At 40.3% G+C, this 26,853-nt stretch overlaps 1 protein-coding gene and 1 long non-coding RNA gene across 7 annotated transcripts in view; one reads left to right on the top strand and one right to left on the bottom strand.

Moving 5' to 3' along the window:
* Positions 1-2,145: 2,145 nt before the first annotated feature.
* LOC144613204 (uncharacterized) lies at positions 2,146-5,297 on the bottom strand. The gene is made up of 3 exons (XR_013550586.2): positions 5,184-5,297; positions 3,721-3,926; positions 2,146-2,576 (listed from the first exon to the last, which is right to left on the bottom strand). It is a non-coding gene; the product is annotated as an uncharacterized LOC144613204 (long non-coding RNA).
* Positions 3,763-26,853, top strand: part of PLEKHA1 (pleckstrin homology domain containing A1) — a 38,580-nt gene continuing 15,489 nt past the window's right edge. For 5 of the 6 annotated variants that reach the window (XR_013550585.2, XM_078434911.2, XM_078434913.2 and 2 more), the window contains exons 1-5: positions 3,763-3,903; positions 9,274-9,330; positions 11,749-11,794; positions 18,521-18,618; positions 24,365-24,490. Coding sequence is in view for 5 of the 6 variants with exons in the window: in XM_078434911.2 (XP_078291037.1) it covers positions 3,763-3,903; positions 9,274-9,330; positions 11,749-11,794; positions 18,521-18,618; positions 24,365-24,490 (468 nt within the window). In the remaining variant the exon portion in view is untranslated. The remainder of the gene's footprint in view (positions 3,904-9,273; positions 9,331-11,748; positions 11,795-18,520; positions 18,619-24,364; positions 24,491-26,853) is intronic. The other variant, XM_078434915.2, reaches the window with a different exon arrangement.

Genomic DNA, 26,853 nt, shown 5'->3' with positions numbered 1-26,853 from the left:
ACTCTGTTCCATTGATTTATTATATCTGTCTTTTTTTTTTTTTTTTAATCAACCCTACATTGTCTTTATTGCTGTAGCTTTATTGTAAGTCTTAAAATCAAATAGTGTAAATCATCCTACTCTATTCTTTGGGAAATATATTTGGCTTTTCCAGGTCATTTGTATTTCAATATATATCATAGAATATGTGTCATATTCTCAATTTTTATAAAATACCCTGCTGGAATTTTGATTGGATTAATTGTATCAATACTTCAGTTTTTTTTTTAATGTTTATACATTCTGAGAGAGAAAAAGCGCGTGCCCATGTGTGAATGGGGGAGGGGCAGTGAGAGAGAGAGAATCCCAAACAGGCTCCATGCTGTCAGTGCAGAGCCCAGCGTGGGGCTCCACCCCACGAATGGTGAGATCTTGACCTGAGCCGAAATCAAGAGTTGGATGCTTAATTGACTGAGCCAGCCAGGCGCCCCTCAGTATTTCATTCTTTTCTGTGTCTGCATAATATGCCATTGTGTGGGAAACATCTATGTTGTTTAACCATTCACCTGTTGGATGAACGAATAGGTTTATACTCGTTCACTATTGTGAATAGTGCTGCTACGACTATTCATGTATACGTGAGTAACTGTTTTCCCTTCTTTTGGGTATATATCTAGGAGTAGAAATGCTGAGTCATATGGTAATTCTGTGTTTAACTTTAGAAGAATTACTGAACTGTTTTACACAGCTGTTATACTGTCTTACAATGTTGGAGGGTTCCAGTTTTTCCACATCTTTGCCAACATTTGTTATTTTCCTTTCTTTTAATTATCGCCATCCTAGTGGGTGTGAAGTGGTGTCTCACTGTGATTTTGATTTCCATTCCCCTGGTTACTAACGATATTGAGCATCTTTTTGTGCTCTGTTGGCCAGAACATCTTTTGGGTTCTGTCGTGTATCTTCTTTGGGAGAAATGTCTTTTCATGTCCTTGCCTGTTTTTTATTTGGATTGCTTGCTATTGCGTTGTAAGAGCTGTTTATATATTCTGGGTATTAGACCCTTGTTAGGTATGTAATTTGCAAATATTTCCTTTCATTCTGTAGGTTCTCTTTTCATTTTCTTGATGTTCTTTGATGCAAAAAAGCGTCTAGTTTTTATGAAGTCCGATTTAGCTTATTTTTTCTTTTGATGTTCATGCTTTTGGTGTCATATCTAAGAATTCACTGCCAAATCCAAGGTCATGAATATCAGCCTCTATGTTTGTTTGTTTTTTTAAGTTTTATACTTTTAGCTATCCTATATTTAGATTGTTAATCCATTTTGAGTTAATTTTCATATATAGTGTGAAGAGAGGTCCAGTTTCATTCTTTAGCATGCGGATATCCACTTGTCCCAGCACCATATTTTGAAGAGACTAGATCTTTCTTCATTTGCATGATGTTGGCATCTTTGTTGAAAATTAGTCGACCATAGATGTGTGGGTTTATCTGGGCTTTCGGTTTTATTCCTTTATGGGCACCTGGGTGGCACAGTTGGTTAAGTGTCCGACTCTTGAGCGTGGCTCAGGTCATGATCTCACAGTTTGTGAGTTCGAGCCCCACGTTGGGTTCTATGCTGCTGGTGCGGAGCCTGCTTGGAATTCTGTCTCTTCCTCTCTCTGCCCTTCCCTAGCTTGTGCGTGCGTTCCTCGCTCTCTCTCTCTCTCTCTCTCTCTCAAGATAAATAAAAACTTAAAAATTTTTATTCCTTTGGTATATGTCTGTCCTCATGGCAGTACCACACAAGCGGATGGTTTTTATCTATGGGATATGGGCACACCTAGGAGATGCTGTGGGTTAGGCCCCAGACTACCACGATAAGGCAACTATCGCAATAAAGCAAGTCCAATGAAAAATTTGGTTTTCCAGTGCATATGAAAGTTATGTTCACACCATACTGTAGTGTCTTCAGTGGGCAATAATATTACATCTAAGGAAAACAACATATATACCCTAATTTAAAACTACTTTATTGCTAAGAAAATGCTAACCATCACCTGAGCTTTTAGTGCGTCATAATCACTCATCACCATGACAAATATAATGATAATGAAAAAGTTTGCAATAGTGTGAGAATCACCCAGATGTGACACAGAGACACAAAGTGAGTGAACAGATGCTGTTGGAAAAAATGGTGCCAGTAGACTTTCTTGATGTAAGGGTTGCCACAAAACTTCAGTTTGTCAAGAACACAGTAACTGTTCGTGCAGTAAAGGGAAGGGAAGCAAAATAAAATGAGGTATGCCTGTACATTAGTGTATTAATATTTCAAGTTTTGATTACATTTTAGAAATTTTTTAAAGGTTGGATAAGTTCATTGAAGAAATTATCTCCTCTAAGTGCCAGATTTATAACAACACACATATGCAAACTTGTTTAAAAAGTTTTGGTGTGTCTTAACCATTTCTCTGGCTGCGTACAGAATAATGATTTAGATATGCAGTCTATTAGGATGTGTTCTCATTGAATTTTCACTACGGGTTAAACTTACCTTGAGCCTTTAAATGAGGAGCTAGTTACATAAATAAATTCAACCTGCCAGAAGGTGTTGGCGCTGGCTGTAGAAGAATTAGAACAGGAGCGGTTCAGATGTGCATCCATTAGGAAAAGGAGTCATATCTATAGTTTCTAGAGGAAAAAAGTGGCTGGGAACTCTGCTTTTTACTTATTAAGTCATGGTTTTTAAGTTTAATCCCTACAACCAACATTTTAGTACATGAAGAATCAGAATATGATATGCCTCTGAAGTCTCTTTTAATGTATAACTTCTCTCTTCCCCTCTTTTTTCCCCATGGTAATTTATTTACTAAAGAAACTGGGTTGTTCTATTGTTTCCCACAGTCTGGCTTTTGCTGATTGAATCCCTATGGGCAGGCAGTGTAATATATTCCTCTGCAGTCTTTATTTCCTGTAAATTGGTAGTTTGACATGATAAAAACTTTTTTGTTACATGTTCGCTTCATAGGTGATGTTTGTGGCTTTCATCAGGAAGTACATAAATACCTGCTTATCTCTCTTTTTATGATATTAACTAATTTTACTTTGATTCATTTTAGTTTTAGCAATTTGAAGGGTTTGAGAGAGACAGGGTGGTGTAAGATGTTAAGATTTAAGCTCTAGAGCCCAAGAATCTGGGTTCGTGTTTTGATTTATTATCTACTGCTTCTCTAATCTTGGAAAGTCACTTTCCCTTATGAGCGTCAAGTTTCTTATCTGTGAAATGGGGGTGATGATGCCTGTTCATGAGGTCGTTTTGAGCGTTCAGTGAGAAAATGCGTGGAAAAGAACCTTGCACAGAGCCTAGCATATAGTCAGTGGCCAATAAATGTTACCTATTCTGTGACCTTAAAAATATTCTAAACTAATCTGAAAGGTAGATTATATCAATTTATAAGTGAGGAGATTAAGTTTGGATAGCTGTTTTTTGGGGAGTTTCTTGTTTTTGCTTCACCTGTGTTTCTTAAGGGAAAAAAGGAAGTCAGTTATTCAGCTGAGGTGACTAGCTCTCCTTTGCTCCCATCAATGTGTATAGTTGAATTTAGTAACCATTCATAATAAGCTTAATTTCAAAAGTGATTTTTGCCCATGCGTCCTAAGGCTTCACATTATCTGGCCCTCACTTAGTTTTGGAAAACAGGCTCTTTCTTGAACAGACTGTACCATAGCACGTATTATGCATGAAGTCCACCAAGAAATACTTACTGTTAATGTTTTTATTTTGCAGTGTAATGTTCAGGCTCAGAAATGCCTTATGTGGATCGTCAGAATCGCATTTGTGGTTTTCTAGACATTGAGGAAAATGAAAACAGTGGGAAATTTCTTCGAAGGTACTTCATACTGGATACCAGAGAAGATAGTTTTGTATGGTACATGGATAATCCACAGGTTTGTGAAATCCAAACGGTCACCTTTTTTCCAAAACACACAAGAGTTTTAATTATTCAAGTATTTAACATACCATCTGGTGTGAGGATTTGTCCTACTAAATAAACAATACGTGTTTAGATTTATTTCTACTGGCTGCGTTCTTTCTGTCTGCACCCTCAACTCCTGCTATCTTATTTGAATTTCAGAAGATGAAACTAAGTTTATTTAATAAAAATTTATGCATGCATATCTGGGTTTTTTTCCCCCCTTGGGAGAGAAATGCTGTCTCTGGTAGAAAATACATAAATCGTTTAAATTTAAGAGACTTTCTCTAGAGACTACTGTCTTTTGTTTCTTTGGTAAAGAAACGACATCATCTAGTTGACACTTCACGTGGGTAGTCCTTTCATCCTGCAGGGTCAGATTTGAGTGTCAGTAAGTGTCATGCCATTCATGAACTGAAATGCACTTTGATTTCATTGTTGCCTTTCAGATCATTGGGGAAATGTCATAAATTAAAACTTAGAATCCCCATTTTAAGATCTGTGAAAGACCTTGGACTGGAGAGTATCTGTCGAGTAGTTTGTAAGCTTTCTCTACCTGTGAAACTCTTCATTCAAATTGGGGTGGATGTTGCAAGGAGTCCCTAGCAGACGTCTAAGCTGGTTTGGTCTGGCGGGTGAGGGACTCTTAGAGTCGAGGGAGGAGCGGGGACTGGTGGGAGGTTCCATTCTGTTCCACAGAGAAGGAACTAGATCTCCTGACAACCAAGCTAGTATTCTTTACCGGTGTGTACTTATTTTAGGTTAGACAAAATACTTATTTATTTGTATTTGTTTATTTAGAAGTCAAGTTGTAAGAGACCTGAGTATAAATTTAACCTCCTCTTTAATGTAGGAAAACTGTCTATCCCTAATCTCCACTTTAGCTGTTGTTCGTATTACACGTTATCAAAAAGTACTTACTGTATTCGAGACACTTCAATTATTATTTGCTCTGTGAGCCAAAATCTGTCTCCTTGTATTTGCTACCCATTAAACCTACTCTGTCCTCTGATTCTCTATAAACTTTAGTCCTTTTATTCAGACACAGCCTTTGAAATTTTGGAGGGTAATTTGTATTTTAATTCAGTGTAGATTATTTGAGTGCTGACTTTCAGACTTTTTTCCCTAGGAGTGGTCTACGCTCTATCCTTCTTCTTCATAGAGTTTATTGATTCTGTTTTACTCTCTTATCCCTGGGTGTAACCACCTTTCTTGGGTGATAGTAACCTGGCTATACAACTGTATGATTAATACCTTTATTTACTTGTCCAGAGTCAGTGGGAGAAGGAACAGGTCAGCAGAAATCAGAAGTTCATGTTTGCCTTTTTTTTTTTTTAACATCAGATTTCTCCCCTTTATGACCTCATCTTTTTATCTGTGGCATAATCCCCTCCCAAACTCTCTTTCGCAAAGAGGAAAGTAACTTCGTTCCCCTTGACTCCCTCTAATTACTAGTTTCCAGGGAACGGTTCTCCTCTCCCTTATGAGCCGTTGCACGGTCTGCCTGTGCTCTTCCTGGTTTGTCTCTCTTTGCGAGATCTGATGGACCGATACGTATGGTTTCTCCTGAATCGTATTTAAAGCTCCTTGATTATTTTTCTTCCTTCATATATGATGGATTCTCCTCCTCAGAATTCCTCCTTTCATCAGCACTTCCCACTTCAAGCTAGAAGAAGGTGGGCACAAAATGGACTATGTTTATTACGCCGAAGGAAACATGAACTTGGAATTCAGAGTTAAGGTCTTTGCGGAAGTAGTAGCATTCGGAATTGACCCAGAAGGGTGGGTACGATTTTGGCCAAGAGATGGAGAAGTGGGTATTCCCACTCTTAGTGCTGTAAGAATAGCATGGGCAAAGAAATCCAAACAAGGAAGCCTGTGGTGTATGTGGAGAATAGGTCACTTTGGCTATAGCAGGCAGGGTGTATGTTGAAGTCTGCACTCAGCTAGGTCTTTTGTTGTTGTTGTTAAGTTTGTTTGTTTGTTTAAGTAATATCTACACCCAGCATGGGCTCGAGCTCACAACCCTGAGATCAAGAGCTGCATGCTCTTCTGACTGAGCCAGCCTGGCGCCCCACATGAACTCTTTTAAAGCCAAATTTCCATGATGTAATTAACACATTTTTTAAAACTTGAATGTAGTGCAGAATTTTAAATCTGTTTTTATATTCAGTTCTTAATAATTTTAACTCTTTATTCTGATGAGAATCTTTTACCATCTTGACTCTGCAACCAGTGGATTAGCCATCAATATAATAGCTTGGTGTCACTTTATTTAAAAAAAAATTTTTTTTTTTAATGCTTATTTATTTTAGAGACAGAGAAACAGAGCACAAGCGGGGTCAGGGCAGAGAGAGGGAGACACAGAATCTGAAACAGGCTCCAGGCTCTGAGCTGTCAGCGTAGAGCCCAAAGCGGGGCTTGAACTCACAAACCATGAGATCATGACCTGAGCCAAATTCGACACTCAGCCGACTGAGCCACCCAGGCGCCCATCTTGGTGTCATTTTTAAATGTATTAAGACTTGTATCTCCTCAGGAAAACTTTAGTAAAATGTCTTGCTAAGGTTATTACGTTAGGTTGAGCCATGTGAAATGGCCAATATACCACCGTTTTAATCTATTAAAAAATGACAGTTTCATAGGATTCAATCTAGTTGCCTATGTTATGGTGCTGTAGATTATAACGATCATAAGCCCTGATAATGAAAGAAAATCCGTTTTACTCACCTGTCCTTAGGGAACCATTCCTCCTCCATTTTCCTTTCTTTACCACTAACCATTGGTTTAAAAATCCATTCTAGTGTATCACTAGGGATCAGTTTGGAGCTTTCTGTGTTTTGTCGAGGGCGTGGGTGTGGTGGAGAATTAAATAATTGAGTAGCTCTCTCAGGAAGTGACTTTGAAGAAACTTGAAAAAGATATTTTGGCAAAAGGAGTGCAGAAACTCATAAGGACAAATGGCTTATTTTCCTTTTTATCTTAAATGTCATGAGTTGATTATTTCTTGTTCACTGTCAAGTAACAGATTTTGAAACCTACTTTTATGTAGTTGAACTTGGCAGTAATCATACCAATCCATAGAAACTAGGTATTTTGAATATTCGTTATCTCTCAGCTACTTATATTTCTCTATACTGTGCCACTGTTCAGTCTGTGATCCTTTATGTCATGTGGCCATGACATAGTGCTCATTTCTCTTCTTCATACAGAGGCTTAGAACTGTATTCAGTTAGTTAAAATAATACATTTTTGGAGGACTTAACAGAAAAATAACAATTTTGAATGAAGGGTAGCAGTGTTTGAAAAAATCACGTTGACAGGAGTTAGGAGGTCTTGAAGACATTTTAACATTTCATTTCCTTATCCAAAATTAAAAAAAAACACAAAGCAACCTCTAAACTTAATAAAACATTTTGTATAAGAACAACCATTTAAAATTCTACCTTAACAATTATAATTTTATATACATATTTATTTATGGTTTATACTTAGAAGCTTGAACATAGTATACGGTTTAAAGCAAAACATAATGCAGTTTACATAGGAGTGAATGTCTGAGAAGACCTGTCCCTGTCAACAATAACCAGTTTATATTTGGGAGTCTTGAGGCTTTCGTGTGATTGTCTCCAGGAAGCTCATAGAGAGGTTCAAGAGAAGTACCTCCTAATCGTTCATGAGAACAAAGCCAAAGGTTTTCTTTTCTTTTTTTTTCTTAATGTTTATTTATTTTTGAGAGAGACCGAGCACGAGCAGGGGAGGGGCAGAGAGAAAGGGAGACACAGAAGCCAAAGCCAGCTCCAGGCTCTGAGCTGTCAGCAAAGAGCTTGATGTGGGCCTTGAACCCACAAGCCGTGAGATCGTGACCTGAGCTGAAGTCGGATGCTTAGCCGACAGAGCCACCCAGGCGCCCCAAAAGTTTTCTTTTTAATGTACATACTTATAAAGTCAGTAAAGAAGTTGATCTTGGATGGGGCGCCTGGGTGGCTCAGTCGGTTAAGCTTCCGACTTCAGCTCAGGTCACGATCTTGCGGTCCGTGAGTTCAAGCCCCGCGTCGGGTTCTGTGCTGACAGCTCAGAGCCTGGAGCCTGTTTCAGATTCTGTGTCTCCCTCTCTCTGACCCTCCCCTGTTCATGCTCTGTCTCTCTCTGTCTCAAAAATAAATAAACATTAAAAAAATTAAAAAAAAAAAAGTTGATCTTGGTTAATCTACAGTGGAGGAAACTTTCAAAGTGAAGACTGTTTTAATTTTACTTTTAAAATCTATCAGAGGTTTCCTTTATTTTCTTTATTAATTTTTTCCAGGTTCTTTACCTGGTGTTCCTGCCTCCTTCTTCCCCCTCTTTCACCGGTCCCCTTTATTATATTACAGGATATGTTAAAGCACAATTTCAACTACAAAACTGCTCACAAGCCTTCTTTAATGGTTTCGAATTCTTTAACGGTATAAATTCTTTGCCACTTTTTTATTTAGGTCTTTTTTACTTAGGTTAGATTCTTGGTTCAAGTTCCCAAACTGGTGTTTTCTACTACAACCCTGTACGATCCCATATTATGTGTAGCTTCTGGCCGCCCTCATCTGCCTGCTGTAGCTCCTCTGCTTTCTCTGCCTGGAATATTCTCTCTTCTGTTTGCATTTCACATATTTCCTTTAAAGACCAACCTAAATGCTGTTCATGTCTCCACAGAGTCCTTCCTGCCAGTCTTTCCCAGACATGATTCTCTCTTCTTAATAGTTTACCCCTAGCTCTTCCAGGACCCAAACCCTGCCTCAAACTTGTTAGGGAAGAACAAAAATATAGTGAACATGTCAGTATATACACTCCTGACATATGGCTTAAAGAGTATCAGTTAATAATTATTTTAAAAAATGGAATCAATATAAATAAAGGACGGTATAATACTAATATACTTAAATGGAAGAAAATCAACCTTTTAGGGATATATTTGATTAATAATTTTTAATAGAACAAAGTAACGTGTAGTATTGAAATCTCTTACAATTGTATTTACGTCTCAAGTATTTTTTCCCGTTGCCTTCAGGAACAAAGTCTGATCTTGTTTATGGCTTTTAAAGCTCATGAAAAAGAAAATGAGTTTAGCTGCAATGATGAAACTAGCCTTTTAGTTATGGAATGCGTTACGGTGGAACCAAATAGAATTTGGTTTTGTTATCCATGCCGTCAGCTTGATTTGTAAATACTTGAACTGAAAAAGTTGATGTGTAAAGTGTAATATTAAAAAATCTAATTTCTTAACTGCTTTTAGTATGTGTAGAACATTATAATATAATATAAATTAATAATGCTGGATACTAATTATATATTAATGATTTGTTTCCAGAACTTACCTTCTGGATCATCACGTGTTGGAGCCATTAAACTTACCTACATTTCAAAGGTAGTTTTTCTCTATCGTTTCTCAGTCATGCATGAATTAGAATTGCTTGGGATATGAGTGTGAATGAGGGGCGGTTTCCTTTCTGTGTCATTTAGTGATGATGTTCGGGGTCATATCATGCTGAAGATGGTACCTGGCCACTGTGTGTAGGAAGGTCTTTGGTAAAATTAGGCAAAATATGGAGTTAACTTGTAAGATGTGGCCAATTGCAAAAGTTAACATTAACCTTTACGATTAGGTATATGAATATCAGAAGGAGAATAAACAGTTAATGATTAAGTTCTGTCTTTGGGAAATCTGGAGTTTTGTTTTGTTTTTTTAAGTGTATTTATTTTGAGAGAGAAAGTGCAGTCAGGGAGGGTCAGAGAGAGAGGGAGAGAGAGAATCCCAAGCAGGCTCTGCATACTGTCAGTGCAGGGCCCAGCATGGGGCTGGAACTCATGAACCGTGAGAAGTGGACGCTTAACCAACTGAGCCCCCCAGGCTTCCCCCCTGGAGAAGGTTTTTTCTGAGTCCGTATTGTATTTATTTAAACTGTTTTCCAGCTTTTAATCCCATTACCTCTGACTTTTTATTTCTTTATGTTTTATTTTGAAGAAAGTAAGAACCATCTGCATGATAAAAGAATGATTCTTCCCTCATTTCACTTTGTCTCTACTAATATCTGTTTTCTCGTTTGTCGATTTTTCTGGAATTTTTGCAATACTATTTTTCTCTTCAAAAATTGAGATTTGGTATTTTCAGGTATTTTTTTCCCTTTATTATATTGGGGTGGTAACTGAGATAGAGATGTCGAGGAGCTAGGCCTATGGGGTTTTTATACAAAGTAATGTGCGTCGATGGCTCAAGATAGAAGGTGTGAAGAGTAGATTAAGTAATATGCACGTGTATACTATTATGCATATATTGGGATTTGTTAGCAGAGGTCTTCAAGAGAAGACCAGTTTACAAGTGTGCTTATAAAGGTAGACGTTCATAGATAAAGTACTTCATTATCAGGATCACAGCAGAGCTGTTCATTCTCACTGACCAAAAAAAAAAAAAAAAAAAAAAAATCAGCCCTTGGATGACAAAGATTACATATTGAAAGGGAAACCTTTTTTTTTTTTATTATTATTTATTTAATTAAAACCATATTATTTAATCTGCAGAAGACAAATATTGTTTAAGTATACCTTAAGTGTCCCTGTAAATCAAAACATTTAATAAGTGCTTCAGGGTAGCTCGCAGCTTCAATTCTAGAGTGCTTATTATTAAGAAGCATAGCGTGTCTTTGTAAAGTGTTAGAGCCCTGGTCTGCCGGCCGGCCGGTAGGGTGTCGCGCTGTAATGTGAATTTGTTGCCAAGCGCTTTTGCCTCTCCGGGCGGTGATGAGGAATAGGCATTTGAGGGAGAGATCGCCCACATGCTCCTAGGTTTTCAATCGTTTGTTGCCTGGTCTTTTCAAAAATGAAGCACTGACTGAGCGAGTGGCCCTCACTGACCAGCTGCTTCCTGAATCTTCCTCGGCTCCTCTTTTAAAATATAACCTTTTCTGTGCAGCCCTGTTGACTTTCATCTCTGTCCCGAAGTTTCACTTGTACAGTTTGTACTCTGCTTTAGACATGCCTCTTTTTTTCCAGAATTTATTCTTGGAACAAATTCCAGTGTGACTCAGAGCTGTGAATTTGTAGTTGGGATCAGTCAGGAGCCCCAGACTTAGAATTCCTTTTGAAGGTACAAAACAGACGCTACAATTACATGTTCTGACACTGGCACTAGGGTCGTAATAGGAAGAGGCTTCCGAGAGAGCTACATTATTTGAGGGAATAACAGTAACCAGGTGCCAGTTGCTTCCCTTCTGAAAGGAACCACGTGCTGCGTTTAGCAAAGGGACCCCGCGATCCCAGGGTATTCTGCTGCACACGAGGGCATCCGGTGCCATTTTGGGTTCCTCATTGCAGATTAATGCCTTTTGGATTTTTGGACGTTGTTAAATACACAATCTCCCCCTTGCCCACCATCATTTTCTCTTCAGGTTCACAGCTAATTTAGAAATATGCAACCTGGGAAGAATTCAGAGTTTCTGTAGTGTATCCCGAGGGTATTTTGAAAGTTACGTTATACTACAAAATGTCCTATGTGTTACATAAAACTTAAGGGTTTACTTTCAACTTCTTCACATTTCCTTAGAATAAATGCAAGTTTGTTCAAAGAGAACAGGGAAGTATCGTTTGTTTTGAACATCTTACAGTTGGGACCCATGTTCTGTGTTCCATTTGCAGTTCTTTTTCAGTAGCCTTTAAAGTGTAATTTCAGGCCTGAGTGCTAAATGTGTGGGATTACTGGGAGATCGTACTTGTGGGAGTTGGTGCAGCATTTAAGGTTGGTTACGGTCACATATGAAGAAGTCAGTGACTCGTCTCTCTGTTTTGTTAGGTCAGCGATGCAACTAAGCTAAGGCCAAAGGCTGAGTTCTGTTTTGGTAAGTAGCCTTATTTTATATGTTAATTGATTTAAGTTTGGCTAACATAATTACATCATAATTGTAAAAGGAAACAGTCCTGGAAAACCACATGACACAAACCTGTGGGTTAATGGATTATTCTGAGGCAAATTCCCTTGAAGCCACCATCCAGGTGAAGAAATAAAACTTCTCGCCTACCCTCGAAGCCTCTTTTCCTGTGTCCATCCCGGTCACGGCCGCCTCCCTCGGCCCACATATAGTCCTTACCTAGGCATTTATAGCGATGACCGCCAGTGAGATTTCAGGTAATTTCTAACTTTCTACCTTGTATTATTCTATATTACATGCATTTATAAATAACGGAAAGGATTTGGTCTTCTGCTCGTGGGTCGCGAGAAGTGTACAGCTTGGGGGTAGAGGTAGTTGAGGGTGTGTGATTCACTTGTTCGGCAAACATTTAGTGAAGGTCTAGTGTGTGCACACTGTGCTTGGCACTGGGCTTGTTGTTGCCCTTAAGAATCTCACAGGCTGCTTGTCTCTCAGACACCGGACCTGGTGAGATCCTTGCATTTCTTACAGTCAGTGCATGACGGAGCGTACAATTTATTAAAGAAACACAAAGGAAGAGCTTCACATCCTTACTGGGGATCCTTACCTAGGGGAAGCCACACTGGGTGAAGAGGCACTTGAGCTGGTGGCCAGCTCAACCTTGGTCATCCTCCAGCGTTGGGAAGAGAAGGGGGAGGGATCACAGGACCAGAGGCACGCGGGAGAGAAGAGCGAGGTGTGTGCGGACATCTGAAAACTCAGGGAGGCTGGCAGGAACGGTGAGAGACCAGAAAGTAAAAGGCCGGGCAGAAGTCCGGGCGTAACATGTGGACAAGTGGCGTATGTGTATGTATGTGTGGGAACGAGAGGCGAGAAACTAGCATCTAGCAAGCTGACATAGGTGGAGGATGTGCTTTGTATGGATAGAGAGTTTTGATACAGGCAGATTAGCTCGGTGGCTTCCGAACTACTCTCCTTATCTAAGGGCCCGCATCTGGGTCGTGGCAGTGGGAAAGGAGGGACAAACAGCCCTGGAAGGAAATGTGCAGGGCCTTGGTGACTGGATGTGTGGGAAGAGAGAGCTATCAGGTAGGTTCGCTTCAAGTAAAGAAATGAGGACCTGAGAGCTGGATTGGGTAAAGTGTTTGGTAAGGAGTTTGAAGTGGTGAGGAAACATCCAAATGGAAATGTTCCGGTGACGGTAATTGAAGATGGATGGAGCCTGAAGATCAAGAATGGAGAAATTTGGAACTTGTGAAAATAGTTGGGTGGTAGTTGAAGCCGGGAGAGTTGATGTGCTCTCAGAGTCTGTCAGGGGACACCAGTGATGGAAAGGACAAAATTCAGAGTGGCCAACTGGCATCAAAAAGGACCATTTTACATTAATGTAAAATACTTCTTGAGGTAGAAATGATATCAGCGTTCTTTGTTCTCTTTTTTTTTAAGGTTTTTTTTTTTTTTTTTAATTTTTTAAATTTATTTTTGAGACAGAGAGAGACAGAGCATGAGCAGGGGAGTGGCAGAGAGAGGGAGACACAGAATCCGAAGCAGGCTCCAGGCTCTGAGCTGTCAGCACACAGCCCGACGCGGGGCTCAAACTCACGGACTGTGAGATCATGACCTGAGCCGAAGTCGGACGCTTCACTGGCTGAGCCCCTCAGGCGCCCCTGTTCTCTTTTGCTTGAAAAGGGCGGGTTTCTTCTTTAGGCATTATGTTGGGGATAACATCTGTGGCAGTCATATACATCCAGTAAGCGACTAGGGTGTGGGCAGGATGTAATGCAGCTGTTCAGAGAATCCTCTATAAGGCTTTTATCACCTCTAAGAAACCAAAAGAAAAATTTATGTGCTTATTACAAATTTATAAACAGGAAAATGCTTCAGAGCCTTGTGAGTGAAAAGCAAATGGGGGCAACAGAGAACTTTGTTTTAGAATGTATAATGCATATTCTCTTGACAAGTCTTTTTAATGTAAAACCTCAAACCTACAGCTTGAAGGAATAGTAGTATATAGTAACATACATAACATTCAGTCATTGGAGTATGCAGAATGGGTGATTTTAGTTGGAGTCAAAGATTAAGGTTATTTGTTGGTCTGTCAGTAGTTTGTTAGTCCATACTATAGAGGGCATAGAGAAGAGATTCATAAAATGCTTTTCAGAGAGGGCGGCACAGGTTCCTAAAATGGAACCACAACTTCCATTCAGAATGGCAACATAAAGATTCTTCCACCTTTATTTCATCTCCCGATTGTTCAGAAACAAGTGAGAACAAGAAACACTCAAACCATCGTTGCAGACGTCTGTAACCCACAGTGTATACAGGTGGGAAGTGGATGGGGGGAATGGAAAATAACTTAGCAGAGTAGAGAAGAAGCCAGTGAGGAGCTGGCCTGTCAGCGTCCTGCCCCCACCCCAGCTCCAGAGAGACTTAGGTCCTGGGTACCGTCTGGGGAGGCAGCGGAGAGGAGGACCCAAAACGGACTACATTTGGATGTCTGTGTCAGGGACAGCCGCCAGTCCCTGCTTCCGTGCAGCTTAGTTGGGCAGCTGTCCTTCCACCATCCCAGCAAGAAGTGGCATGTGTAGTACCTTTAGAAATAGAATCAGTGAGGGGCGCCTGGCTGGCTCAGTTGGAGGAGCATGTGACTCTTGATCTCAGGTTCGTGAGCTCCAGCCCCATGATGGGTGTAGAGATTACTTAAATAAATAAGAACTTAAGAAAGAAAGAGAAAGAAAGAAAGAAAAGAAAAGAAAGAGAGAAAGAAAAGAAAGAGAAAGAAAGAAAGAAAGAAAAGAAAGAAAAGAAAAAAGAAAGAGAGAAAGAAAGAAAAAGAAAGAGAAAGAAAGAAAGAAAAGAAAGAGAGAAAGAAAGAAAAGAAAGAAAGAAAGAAAGAAAGAAAGAAAGAAAGAGAAAGAAAGAGAAAGAAAATAAATCAGGCTCTGTGTTCGGGAAGAAGGGGAGAGATGAAGTGTGAAACTGAAAATAGGACTAAGTGAAAATATGTGCATGGAATGCACCTCTTTTCCTGTGTCCAGTTCCAGAGCACTGGGCAGCCAGGTGTAGTGGAATGGGTCTGCATACCCTAGAGAAGAGAGCCATAGGTGCTGACATCTGGGCATTTCTACTGGAAGACTTTGCCATGCAGTGAAGTCCAGCGGTCAGTAACCCTACATATCTTTCAGGGAGCTTCCAGTTAGTTTTTTTAGTACCTTGCTTTTAAATACGAGTAGACAGCCCGGGATTACATGACATTTGAGGAGAGAGCACTATCAAATAGGAAAAGGAACACAAGACAATGCAAAACTCAGAAGAAAAAGTCAAAAAATCTCAAAGAACAAAGACCGATGAGAGGAGAGAAATAAGAAAATTAGTGGTTCCTTTTAGAAAGTCTGCCATCTGATTGAGAGAACGAGAGGATGGAGAAAGAATAGAGGGAACTGAGAAAACTGGCAGATAATGTGAGAAAATGTCTCACAACCATTTGGTCCCTACCCATACCCGAACTGTAACCAGTTGATCTTAGGTGTCAGATGATTTTTGTTTGCAGTCAAGCTAGTGTTTGTGCTGCAGGCTTTACCCGTTTGATACATTCACTCTGATGGTAAAGATTTGAAATGAAGTAAAGAAGTACTCAAGTGAAAAGATAGTAGAACACAACCTCTGGGATGGAGTCATCATACGCTGCGGAACCCTAGGTTCAAAAGCATGGCAACTGGCAGGTTTTGTACACTTTGTTTTCATTCGAATATTTTTTCTTTCTTTCTCTGTCCCCCCCCCCCCCCGCCCCCACCAACATGGATTGTTAGTATGCACTTCCCAATAATTTGCTTTACATTTTCCACAATGCTTCCTTACTTGGAAGTCTCCAGATGATGATGAAGATGATGTTGTCTATTCTTTCCCAGGCGCTGTGCTACTTCCTTTACATAGATCACCTCCAACCCTTCAAGGAACGGATGGGTTGCATCCATTTCCTTGATGAAAAAAATGGGGCTCAGATTACATGGGTTTTGCAGAATGTTATTGCTAGTTAAGTGCATGAGCTGGTCAGGTCTGAGTGATTCCAGGCTCGGATTCCAACCCCCCTCCTGCCCCCACCGTATCCTTATGCCTCTTCCTACCGTGAAATAATACAGCACATGAGTTTTTATTTGGACTGCAAGGTGTGCTAAGACCCGTTTTAGAGGTATATTTGCCTCTGTTTTCTTTTTTAAAAGAAGTCCTTATATAAATGCTATTCATTCAAAAATAGATGTATTAAGTACTCACTTTGTAGCAGATGCAGTGTAGTACTAAGTGCTTAGATTTTCAGACTCTTCAGCTGGTCTCAGCAGATGCCCAGAACAGCGCTGAGGGGAGAAGCCATTGGGAGGGGGCCCAACCTCAGCCCGAGCTGGAACAAGGTTGTGAAAAGAGTCTTTACCAATTGTTAGAAATTAAAAATAAAAGCCATGTGTTGATATATGTCCTACTGTGCTACTCATCTTAACTTATGCTTATGGCATGGATCATTTCTCCAGTCTCTAGTAAGATATAAGAGAATTGATTTATAGTGTTTTAAGTTTCTGTAGTTTCCATACTAGTTGTCTGACAGCACTTCACAAGGTACTATTTGACTTCCTTGCTCAGATCCTCATCTCCATTCAAGGAAGCTCTGCCTCAGTGTCTTGGTCTCAGTTCCAATTTCAAGTCCTGTGCATTTGAGAAATAACTTTTTCCTTTGAGGGTTTTCATTTCCCCCTTTCCTTAGTCATACCCAACTGAGTGGTAGTATGTTGGTTGATACATACATACATACATGTATATATATATATATATACACATATATATGTATATATATTTTAAGTTTATTTATTTTGAGAGTGAGAGAGAGCAAGCAGGAAAGGGGCAGAGAGAGAGAGAGAGAGAGAGAGAGAGAGAGAGAATCCGAAGCGAGCTCCATGCCCAAAGTGGGATCTCTTGAACTGTGACATCGTGACCCGAGCCAGAATCAAGAATTGGATGCTCAACCAGCTGAGCCCGCCAGGCACACCTAAAGGTGTTTATTTTTATGATCTTGGGTTGGGGAGATTTTCTGCATCTATGAAAGCTCAAGTCATTACAGGAAAAGGAAAAGATTGACAGAATATTTTTCTCTCTGTTAAAAGATACCATGGACGGGGCGCCTGGGTGGCGCAGTCGGTTAAGCGTCCGACTTCAGCCAGGTCACGATCTCACGGTCCGTGAGTTCGAGCCCCGCGTCAGGCTCTGGGCTGATGGCTCGGAGCCTGGAGCCTGTTTCCGATTCTGTGTCTCCCTCTCTCTCTGTCCCTCCCCCGTTCATGCTCTGTCTCTCTCTGTCCCAAAAATAAATAAACGTTGGAAAAAAAAAAAAAAAAAAAAATTAAAAAATTAAAAAAAAAAAAAAAAAAAAAAAGATACCATGGACGAATTTGATGAGGGAAATGACAGGCTGAGAAAAGTACTTGAAATAAAACAAATGATTAATATAAAAGCTCTTAGAAGACAATACAACATAAGTGGACACTCAGGAGAAATATGGACACAGAAAATAAAGCTCACAAAACAAATTCTGATGGCCAAGAAACATAGAAACTAATTTGTCTCAATGATCAGATAAATTCACATTTAAACAAGATATAATTATTCACCATTTAGGAGGTCAGAGATTGCTGTATCTGTCGGGGTCCAGTCGGGAAAACAGTCTGCACTAGGTATTTCGAACCTGGGGTGTTTGTTAGGAGGAATTGCTTACCCAAATACTGGAAGGCTGAAAGAGTGTAGAGGGGATGCCGAGGAAACCCAGAAATTAGAAATTGCATAAAGCAGCTGCCACCTACACGCTGGAGAGAAACGAAAGGGGAAGAAGGGGTGTTACCAGAAGCTGGGACTTCGGACGGTTGGAAGAGGGGCCCTGATGGAGCTAGCGATGGGTGTCTGAGGAGACTGCAGGGCTGGTGTGGGGAGTGGCCGCAGAGCCTGGAGCAGTAGTAGCTCGTGGTATGCTCCTGCAGGGGGAGGGAGGTCAGCAGTAGTGGGAACCTTTAGGAGCGTGGCCTCTCCCAGTCTCCCATCAGTCCCTCCCATTAGCAGAACAGGGCTCGAGCTGGCAAAGGGTTTCTAGGGAATATTGTTCGCAGACTCCGGCCCCAATGTCAACAGTCTCGGGGCTGAAGACAAGGTCCCTATTTAGCACAGGTGCTAATAACCAGGACGGGTGCTGAGCACTGGATAAAACAGGCCTTCACTGTTGCTAGGAATGTAAATGGGTTCAACCTTATAGGAAGACAAGTTATCAGTATCTGTGAAAATTTTAAGGGTGAATTCCCTCTGACCCAACAAATTTATCCTATAGAACTGGTAGCCCAAGTATGGAGAGATATTATGTATATGATGGTTCATTGGGATATTTTATATAATTTCAAAAATTGGAAATAGCCTAAATGCTCATCATTAGGGGATTAGCTAAATATATTCTGGTATTTCCATTTAATGAAAAACACAGGCATTAAAAATAAGAATGTTACCTATGTTACAGAGTGATAAAAGCATTATTTCATATGATCTAACATTTTGTCAAATCTGAGAGTCATGGTATTGAACCTAGCCTGGTTTTTCAGAAAGCAGGTGCCAACATAAATTTAGATGCAACAAGTGCAAAATTCATGTACTGTTTATTTTTTCTCTCAACAGTTATGAATGCAGGGATGAGGAAATACTTCCTACAAGCTAACGATCAGCAAGACCTAGTAGAATGGGTAAACGTGTTGAACAAAGCTATAAAAATCACAGTAAGTGTTTGTTGTGTTTTTAATTTTTAACGTCTGGAGGTCATCTTTACATTTTGAAAATATGCCTGCTGAGTCTCCAGTTTACCAACAGGTTGCATCCTCAAAGTTTATTATTTAAAAGGCCGGTGTTTATAATGGGAACACATTTTCTTGTACCAGGTCATTATCAGCCCTTAAAATCAGCCCGAAAATGCCATTTTAGCCCATTATGTACCTACCACGGCATATGCTAGTGTGCATTTCACCCACTGCACAAGAATGTTTCTAGGGGAAAATACACATCGAGGATGTTTTCTCTTCCCGAGTAGGATGAGGGGCTTCCTGCCGCCAACCCTGCTACTAGGCGTTGGCCTTCCTGTCTTCCAGGCCCTGACTGGGATCACTGCTGGGTAGGGTACAATTTGAAGATAGGAGCAGGAAGCGGAGGTGAGGCCGTGGAAGTGAGGCACGGGGTTAGGGAGTGGATCTGGAGAGCTGTGGCGGCCAGAGGGTCCTGCCCACGTGGCCCCCTCGGGAGTTTGTCTTCAGGCTCTAAACTTGCCTCACCCACTTTTCCTCCTTGAGTTCGGGGCGGCTACCCTTGCAACTCCGATGTCCCCGGGCTACAGCTTCCTGCTTGCAACCTGGGTTTCTTTTTTTGGTTTTCTGATCTTGAGGGGTTTACCTCAATTATCTGGAAAAGTGATAATCCTCGGGATTAAGTAACTTTTACTGGTTTCATAGCTGGTAAATCGTGGAACCGTTGAGCCAAACCCAGGCTGTTTGACTCTGGAGCTCAACCCTGGAGCACAGGGTCCTGAAAGAAGAGCCCTTTCCCACTCTTTCGTTTGTAAAGCAAAACCCAGACTTTTCCGAGAAAGTTTACTACTGATGAGGACAGACAAGTAGATAGGTTCTGCGCCCTGATTCTAGCTCTCCTTGCTTTTTTTCTCCTTACACACTTGTAGAGAGACACAGAGAGAGGCTCTGGAAGGAGTTCCTGTGTGAGGTTTGTGTGAGCTCAAGTGTGTTTTACTAAAGTACAGTTGTTTACTGACCCTAAACGACTTACTCTCGAAAAACATATGCTCTGAAAGTCAGCATATGTTAGTCACTTGTTAGTTTCCATCTAAAATGAACGATTTCATATTTATATCACAACACAGTCAAGAGTTAATATAACCAAAGCTGTTCTCGGAGTGAAGTCGGGTTTTTTGTCTTGCACCAGAACAGCTTGTTGCCACATGACAGAAAACACCCACGCAGTGCCTCTGATCTGTACACGAAGCAGAAGTTATTTTAGGTACGTGCAGTTTCAGGAAAGCAATTTTTTGAACTGATTCAGAAGTACATGTTCTTAAAAGGTCTTCACTAACAGTTTTTAACCCAATATATATATTTCTTAGGTGAAATTTTCTTTAGGAAGACAGTATCTAGTAACTTCACCGAATTGGTTCATTTCTTACAATTTGCAGTAATTAGTAGCACTGGGTTCTCAGTGCTTTAAGAGAAAAAGGAGTGAATAGTCTCAGGCTTTTTACCATTTGGGGGGTTCTTGAATTGCTAGATCTAATTTATTAATGGTGTGAAACCATCTTACACAGATGACACTGCTAAGCTTCTTCAAATGCACGAGAAGCTGATTAGGGTTGGGTGATGTCGCAAAGCATAAAGACTTTTAAATACCAGCGTTTGTGGTCTTACGGTTTTGTTTTACACGTTGAAATTCATAGTTTTTAGGCTAAATAAGTTGGTATTCATGCTTTTATAATTCATTTTTTGTAATTCACATTTAGAAAATATGAATACGTAAAAAATCTAGAAATCCTTAGCTTGTCAACAAAGTGAATGTAACTGTATGAAAGTGAATGTAGAAGTGAAGAATTGATAGCACTTACTAAACATCAATTTTATATAAACGTGTAACTTATCGGATGGCAATGAAAGAATTTCCCCTGCCTACGTAAGATTTATTTAATTCTTTTTGTTTAAAGGGCCTTGCCAGTTTTCATATCATGTGCATTTTACACGTGTAAATGTATTCGGGTGTGGAATCTCTAATTTGTCATACATTCCTATGGAAATCGCGGATGAGTAATGCAGATTTCTTTGCAAAATAGAAGTTTATGTTTTAGTGCATGTGTGGTTTACAATTCTATGGAACTGCTCCAAATGACAAGTTGGTCAGCTGTGTAACTTAGTGGTCTGCTGAGTACAATGTGATTATGTAAACTTAAAATTTTTAGAAATTCATAATTAGGGTTTGGAAGCACATGGTTTCAGGATAGGGGGTGGTAGGGAGTAGTGGTAAGGGAATGGTGATTATTTAACTACTTCCTAATTATAGTACCTTGTCATCTTAGTGGACTGTCCTCTGATACCATGGTCTGTGGCTTTTTGAACTTGCCTAACGTCTACGTGAATGTTTATTGGTGGCAGCCGTTTAAAAAAGTTTCCCCTTATTTGAAAAGACAGAGAGCTGGTCGTGGAGGAACCGACCCTGAAGAGAGTATCCGTGAATAGGGTTGGGAAAATCAGATTGATTTTAAAGTATACTTTCAACTAACTTTTTTAGGAAGTAATAACAGTACAAATACGGTGGCCTCTGGTCCCTTATCGATGAAGGAATGTCCAGGATGTATATGGTGTATTCCTAAACAGAAACCCACTGTTTTTTAAAATAGTGTCTTTTCCCCACCATAGGTGGTAATTCAGAAATCAATACTAGATTTTAATCTACATGTGGTGTTTTTGACATTGTGGCCAAAATTCCACTTTTTTTTTGGACAGCTGGGAGCAAGTAGAGGAAGCTGAATATAGGACTTTGGTCCTAACAAAATGGTAAATTTGCCCAAAGGTACAAGGCTTTTCTACTTGATACTAGTGTTTTTCAGCTGGCAGGTCATGGGTAGAGCCCTCAAAAGGCTCCTAATATACCCAGGAGTTTGTGTTGGAACGTTTTAGGCTTTCGTCCACAAGCCCTGTCGTTTTTCTCCATTTTGTTTATCTCTGCATTCTCTGACTGCCTTTTCTTTTTCTACTATTAGGACCACAGGCAAACACTTCCTAAAGATACATGCAGATTTCTCACAGACTACAGCTCCAATAAAGAAGGGTAGAAAGCAAGAGAGAGCAGGGAAAAGTCAGGGGCAAGGAAACCAATCATGTTCAGTGTCTTTGACACTTGCTGTCTGCCTGATGAGACCACTTTTCTGATTCTCATTAAATAGTTGGCTGATTTTTTTTTTCTGTTCCTGAAAGTATGTTTATTTTAATGGCTGAATTTAGACTTTCATTCAAAGTTTTTAAGACAATTACTGTATTCATGGGTATTTTGCTTGTACTTTTCGTATTCTTGGGGAATGTTTACAGCTTAGATGATTTTTTTTTATTGATAAAATGTTAATATTAGTTTCAGGTGTATAACATATCGATTTGAAAATTCTACACATTGCACAGTTCTCACCACACGATTTAGATAAGTTTTATTGTAAAGTGCAATTCTAAGTTAATTATTGAACTCTAACATTAGAATTATGCCATACTTGGTATTTTATTTTATTATAAGGACACATTAGAAGCAGTGAGCTTAACAGCAGTGAGAAGGATTTTTAATATACTATCATTTCTGGAAGAAAAGTGGAAAAAGTATAAATATCACTGTATTTTTGGGGTGGTATAAAAGATTTTTCTTAGGAAATGCCCATGTATGACTAAACTGTAAACTTCTTAAAAGAAGGACTGACTTCACATGGGTCACCTCTTCGTACATTTCAGCTAACACAGATGAACAGATAATTTTCTCTCTGGCTTAAAATTCTCTCAATGCTGTGTTTCTGTTCTTAATGGGGTAACTTGGCCCCGTTTTCTCGGTCATATTTCAAATACATGATGCCGTTCATTCAGAACATCGTGGGCTTCCTCGGCAGACTGTTTCTGGGTAGAGTGTCCTCAGTAGTAGTCCTTTCACCGTCCTGTCGTTGTGTGGATCTTGTCAGGTAAAATTCTAGCTAGTACCTGTTGCCTTTAAAAAGCTCTCCAAAAAGTGTAGCCTCTTAGAAGATTTCAGGGGGCATTCCTTAGCAGGATTCATTTGCCTTCCTTTCCTGTTTTCCTGCATTGTAGTGTAAATATGGATGAGAGGGCCTGAAGCCTGGAGAAAAAGCCTTGCGGGGAAGCCTCTCCAGGGGAGAGAGGGAGGGAAAGGTGGAGAGGAGTTGCAGAAAGTCGCCTGAGAGACAACTTGTGTATATTCGTAAATTATGCGGATTGGGATCTACTACAGCCCGGCTTAGACACACATAGACCGCATTTGCCCGGTATTTCATAAAAGCCTTGTCTGTAGACACCACTGTCTACCTGCTTTTTCCCAGACCTGGTGGGAGAGCACAGGCCTGGCAGCAGTGTTTCTCGGGGTGGTTTCTGCAGCAACTACCTCAAAAACCACTGGTGTTTCTGCTGACCGTGTGGCCTTGTGCACAACACTGTGGCTTGAGCAAGTCAGAATTTCTGGGAGGTGCAACCTGGAGGTCTGAAGCTTTCAATAATGTTCCTGGCTGATGCTTCATGAGTGTTAAAGCTCGAGAAACCACACTGCTTTGGAATCATATTAACAAATGGTTTGGGTCTTTGACTGCAACGTGAATGGTGTCCCCTGTGCCAGTTCCCTGTTAACATGGATTAACTGTAAGGCAAGCAAGTTACTTGATTTTAAATGTTTTTACGCCACCACTATGGTGCTGGTTAGAAGTACTTGTCAGAATGTTTCTGAAACACTGCAGGATCCTCACATGCCCTTTAAAATCATTGGACAGAGATTAACTGTCACGCTCAACATTACATCAGTGCCGAGCATATTTTATTACATTTTTTATCTACGGTCAAAAGAAATCTGCAATCCAAAGGCAGACTACATGCAGCAGTCTATTGGCAGAAGTATCGCACCTTGTTTCCTGAGTGGGCCGTATCAGAAAAGCTAAAACGTATGCTAAACGTTTGTGATCCCTTCGATTCTCTGATTCCACTTCAGTGACGTTTGTGAGCGATTTATCATTGATACCAGTGTTGGAATACCTTCTCAAAATTTCCAATAAGCTTTAAGTTATTTTGAACATTTTAATTTTTAATTTGTGTCGAGTGTCTTATTCTTTTTTTCCTGATGATTCCGGATTCATCCACTGAGTCCGTCTCTCAACATTTAGTGAACACCGTGTTTTCAGTAGTAGACTCTGGCCTGGCACCAGTAATGATGAGTTTGCCACGGTCTTTGTCCTCGGGTGCTACCAGAATCATGGGCAGCGGCGGAGGATGGGGAGCGAGAACGGCATGGAGCTGTGCTCTGGTGTCAGGTGCTCTAATAAATGGGGGACATAGAATAGTGGTTGAGTGTAGGGGGAGAGTTACACAGACTTCAGTAGAACGTAGTACAATCAGGACCTACACCTATGTTTCTTCACACCTCTGAGCCTCCGTTTTCTCACTGCTACCACGGAGGTACAGGCCCTAAGCATAGGGTTCATCAGAGGATGAAGTAGAAAAATGTATGAAATAGTACCTGCCCAAGTAAACACTCAGGAAACGATGGCTGTATTATAAAGTATTACTGTAACAGAACAGTGTGAGAACTTAAAGGGGCACATACCTATTATACATAATTTTTATAAATGTCAGTTATATATAAATGGACAATTAGTTGGATATTCTGTGATAAAAGAGGGTCCCCTATAAAATGCTGGTTGCAAAATGATTCATTTACATATTATTTTAGGTACCAAAGCAGTCAGACTCACAGCCTCATTCTGATAACCTAAGTCGCCAGAGTGAATGTGGGAAGAAGCAAGTGTCTTACAGAACTGACATTGTTGGGGGCGTGCCCATCATTACCCCAACTCAGGTAATACATCAGTTATTCTGTTGTGTGGTGGTTTACCTACTGCGTAGTAATTTTTATGTCGTTATAAAATAGAATATCTTTACTGAATAAATATAGTAATCAGTTAATTAAAAATGCTTCGTATCTGTTTATTTCAAAAGTATGTGTTTATTAAAATAGTTGGCAACCACAGACCACACTTCACACTTTTCATGTTTTCTCTGAGCCTTTCTTCTTTTTTTTTTTTTTAATTTTTTAATGTGTTTATTTTTGAAAGAGAGAGAGAGAGAGTGAGCACCAGCAGGGGAGGGGCAGAGAGGGAGGGAGACACAGGATCCGAAGCAGGCTCCAGGCTCTGAGCTGTCAGCACAGAGCCCGACATGGGGCTCGAACCCACAAACTGTGAGATCGTGACCTGAGCTGAAGTCAGATGCTTAACCAACTGAACCACCCAGGCGCCCCTCTCTGAGCCCTTTCTTCTGTATACTTTTGTCCCAAGAAATGGAGACCCTCTGTAAATAACTTTTTTCACTCACATCTGAAACATTTTCCAAGTCACTAAAAATTATTCTACATCAATTTAAATGACTGGGTAGTCATTTTGACTTGAATTTAGCATAGTTTACAAATGGTCTGTTGCTGGACAGAGTTCCTTTTCCTTTTGTAAACAATATGAATAGGAAAAACCCACTCTTCCTCTCACATGACTGCCACACTCACGATGCTGCTGACATCAGAGGTGTGGGGATCCCCCCACACCAAGCAGTTCTGTGACCCTGGCTGGGTGTCCTGCAGTTTAACTCAATTCTGACAGTCAGCCTGGATCCCACAGGTTAAGGGCTCCGTCCTCCAAGACTGCTCCCACCCCAGTCCTTTCAGATGTCGGTGGAAGGTCCAGGTTGTTACCTCTGCTTCTGACCGATGGGCTGTAAACTGAAGGTTTCCATGACCTTGTCCCCAGATTTGATTAATTTGCTAGAGCTGTTCACAGAACAGAAGCAGTTTATACTGTTTACCTGTTTATCATAAAAGGATATGATGAAGAATGCAGACGAACACCCTGATGGAAGAGATGGTAAGGGCATGAAGCTTCTTTTAAGTTTATTTATTTTGAGAGACGGAGACAGAGCGCATGTGAACGGAGTTGTGGCAGAGAGAGAGAAGGAGAGAGAGAGAGTCCCAACAGGCTCTGCATTATAGTGGGACACTTAACCTACTGAGCCACCCAGGTGCCCTTCTGGCTGCTTTCATTTTGTACAGAATTAAGATTTTGTTGTATTTTAGTTTTAGTGTAGATTATTCAGTAGGTTGTAAGATTGCATAGCAGCTGCCGTATTAAAAAGATCCCAAAGAATTTTTTTTTTACTGTGTCATTTTTGTAATGTAGCTTTTTAAAGAAGTATTTACTCATTATAAAAGCATTTAATTGCTATATATTTGTCAAGAAAATGACAAATCTCATTTGGTTGATTAATTTATTCAGTATTGGGTTAGTGGCAGTTAAGTGCTGGGATTGCAAAGTTTAAGTACATAATTAGTGCTGTTGACCTGTCTAAATGTATAACAGGTTGAAAATTCCTCAAGATAAGACTCGAGTGTTCGTTTTTCTCTTGAAAATTAGGAGTTCTTGAAAAAAAAAAAAACATTTGGTTGATTAGTGGGATTCTAGATTATAACATGTTGCATGTAAGCCAGTGCTTTGGGGAGCATGAAAACATGAGTATAGTTAGATCTTTTTTAAAAAGCCTGGACTTGGCGTGTGAAAAAACAAAGAACAAAACCCTGCAGAATTTTTAGATTCTAAGAGCAAGGAGAAAATCGTCTGGAGCAAAAGAATTTTTAGACTTGCCATCAAAAGCACAGCCCATAATGGGGCGCCTGGGTGGCTCAGTTGGTTAAGCTACTGACTTCGGCTCAGGTCATGATCTCACAGTTTGTGAGTTCGAGCCCCGCGTCGGGCTCTGTGCTGACAGCTCAGAGCCTGGAGCCCACTTCAGATTCTGTGTCTCCCCCTCTCTCTACCCCTCCCCTGCTCACACTCTGTGTCTCTCTGTCTCTCAATAATAAATAAACGTTAAAAAAAATAATAAAAAAAAAAAAGCACAGTCCATAAAAGGATACATTGATCCTCATCGAAATTGTAAATGTTTGCTCTGTGAAAAACCCTGTTAAGAGGATGAAAGGGAAAGCCGCACACGGGGAGGAGGTATCTGCAAACCACGTATCCAACAAAGACTTGTGTCCAGAACATACAGAGAAAGAATTGGGGCTCCTGGGTGGCTCAGTTGGTTAAGCATCTGACTTTGGCTCAGGTCTCGATCTCACGGTCCGGGAGTTCAAGCTCCGCATCGGGCTCTGTGCGGACAGCTCAGAGCCTGAGGCCT

The sequence above is a fragment of the Panthera onca genome, chromosome D2 (assembly GCF_046562875.1).
Source record: "Panthera onca isolate mPanOnc1 chromosome D2, mPanOnc1 haplotype 2, whole genome shotgun sequence".
Taxonomy (NCBI): Eukaryota; Metazoa; Chordata; class Mammalia; order Carnivora; family Felidae; genus Panthera; species Panthera onca.
Note: the sequence above shows the minus strand (reverse complement) of the source record. Positions and strands in the feature narration are given on the sequence as shown.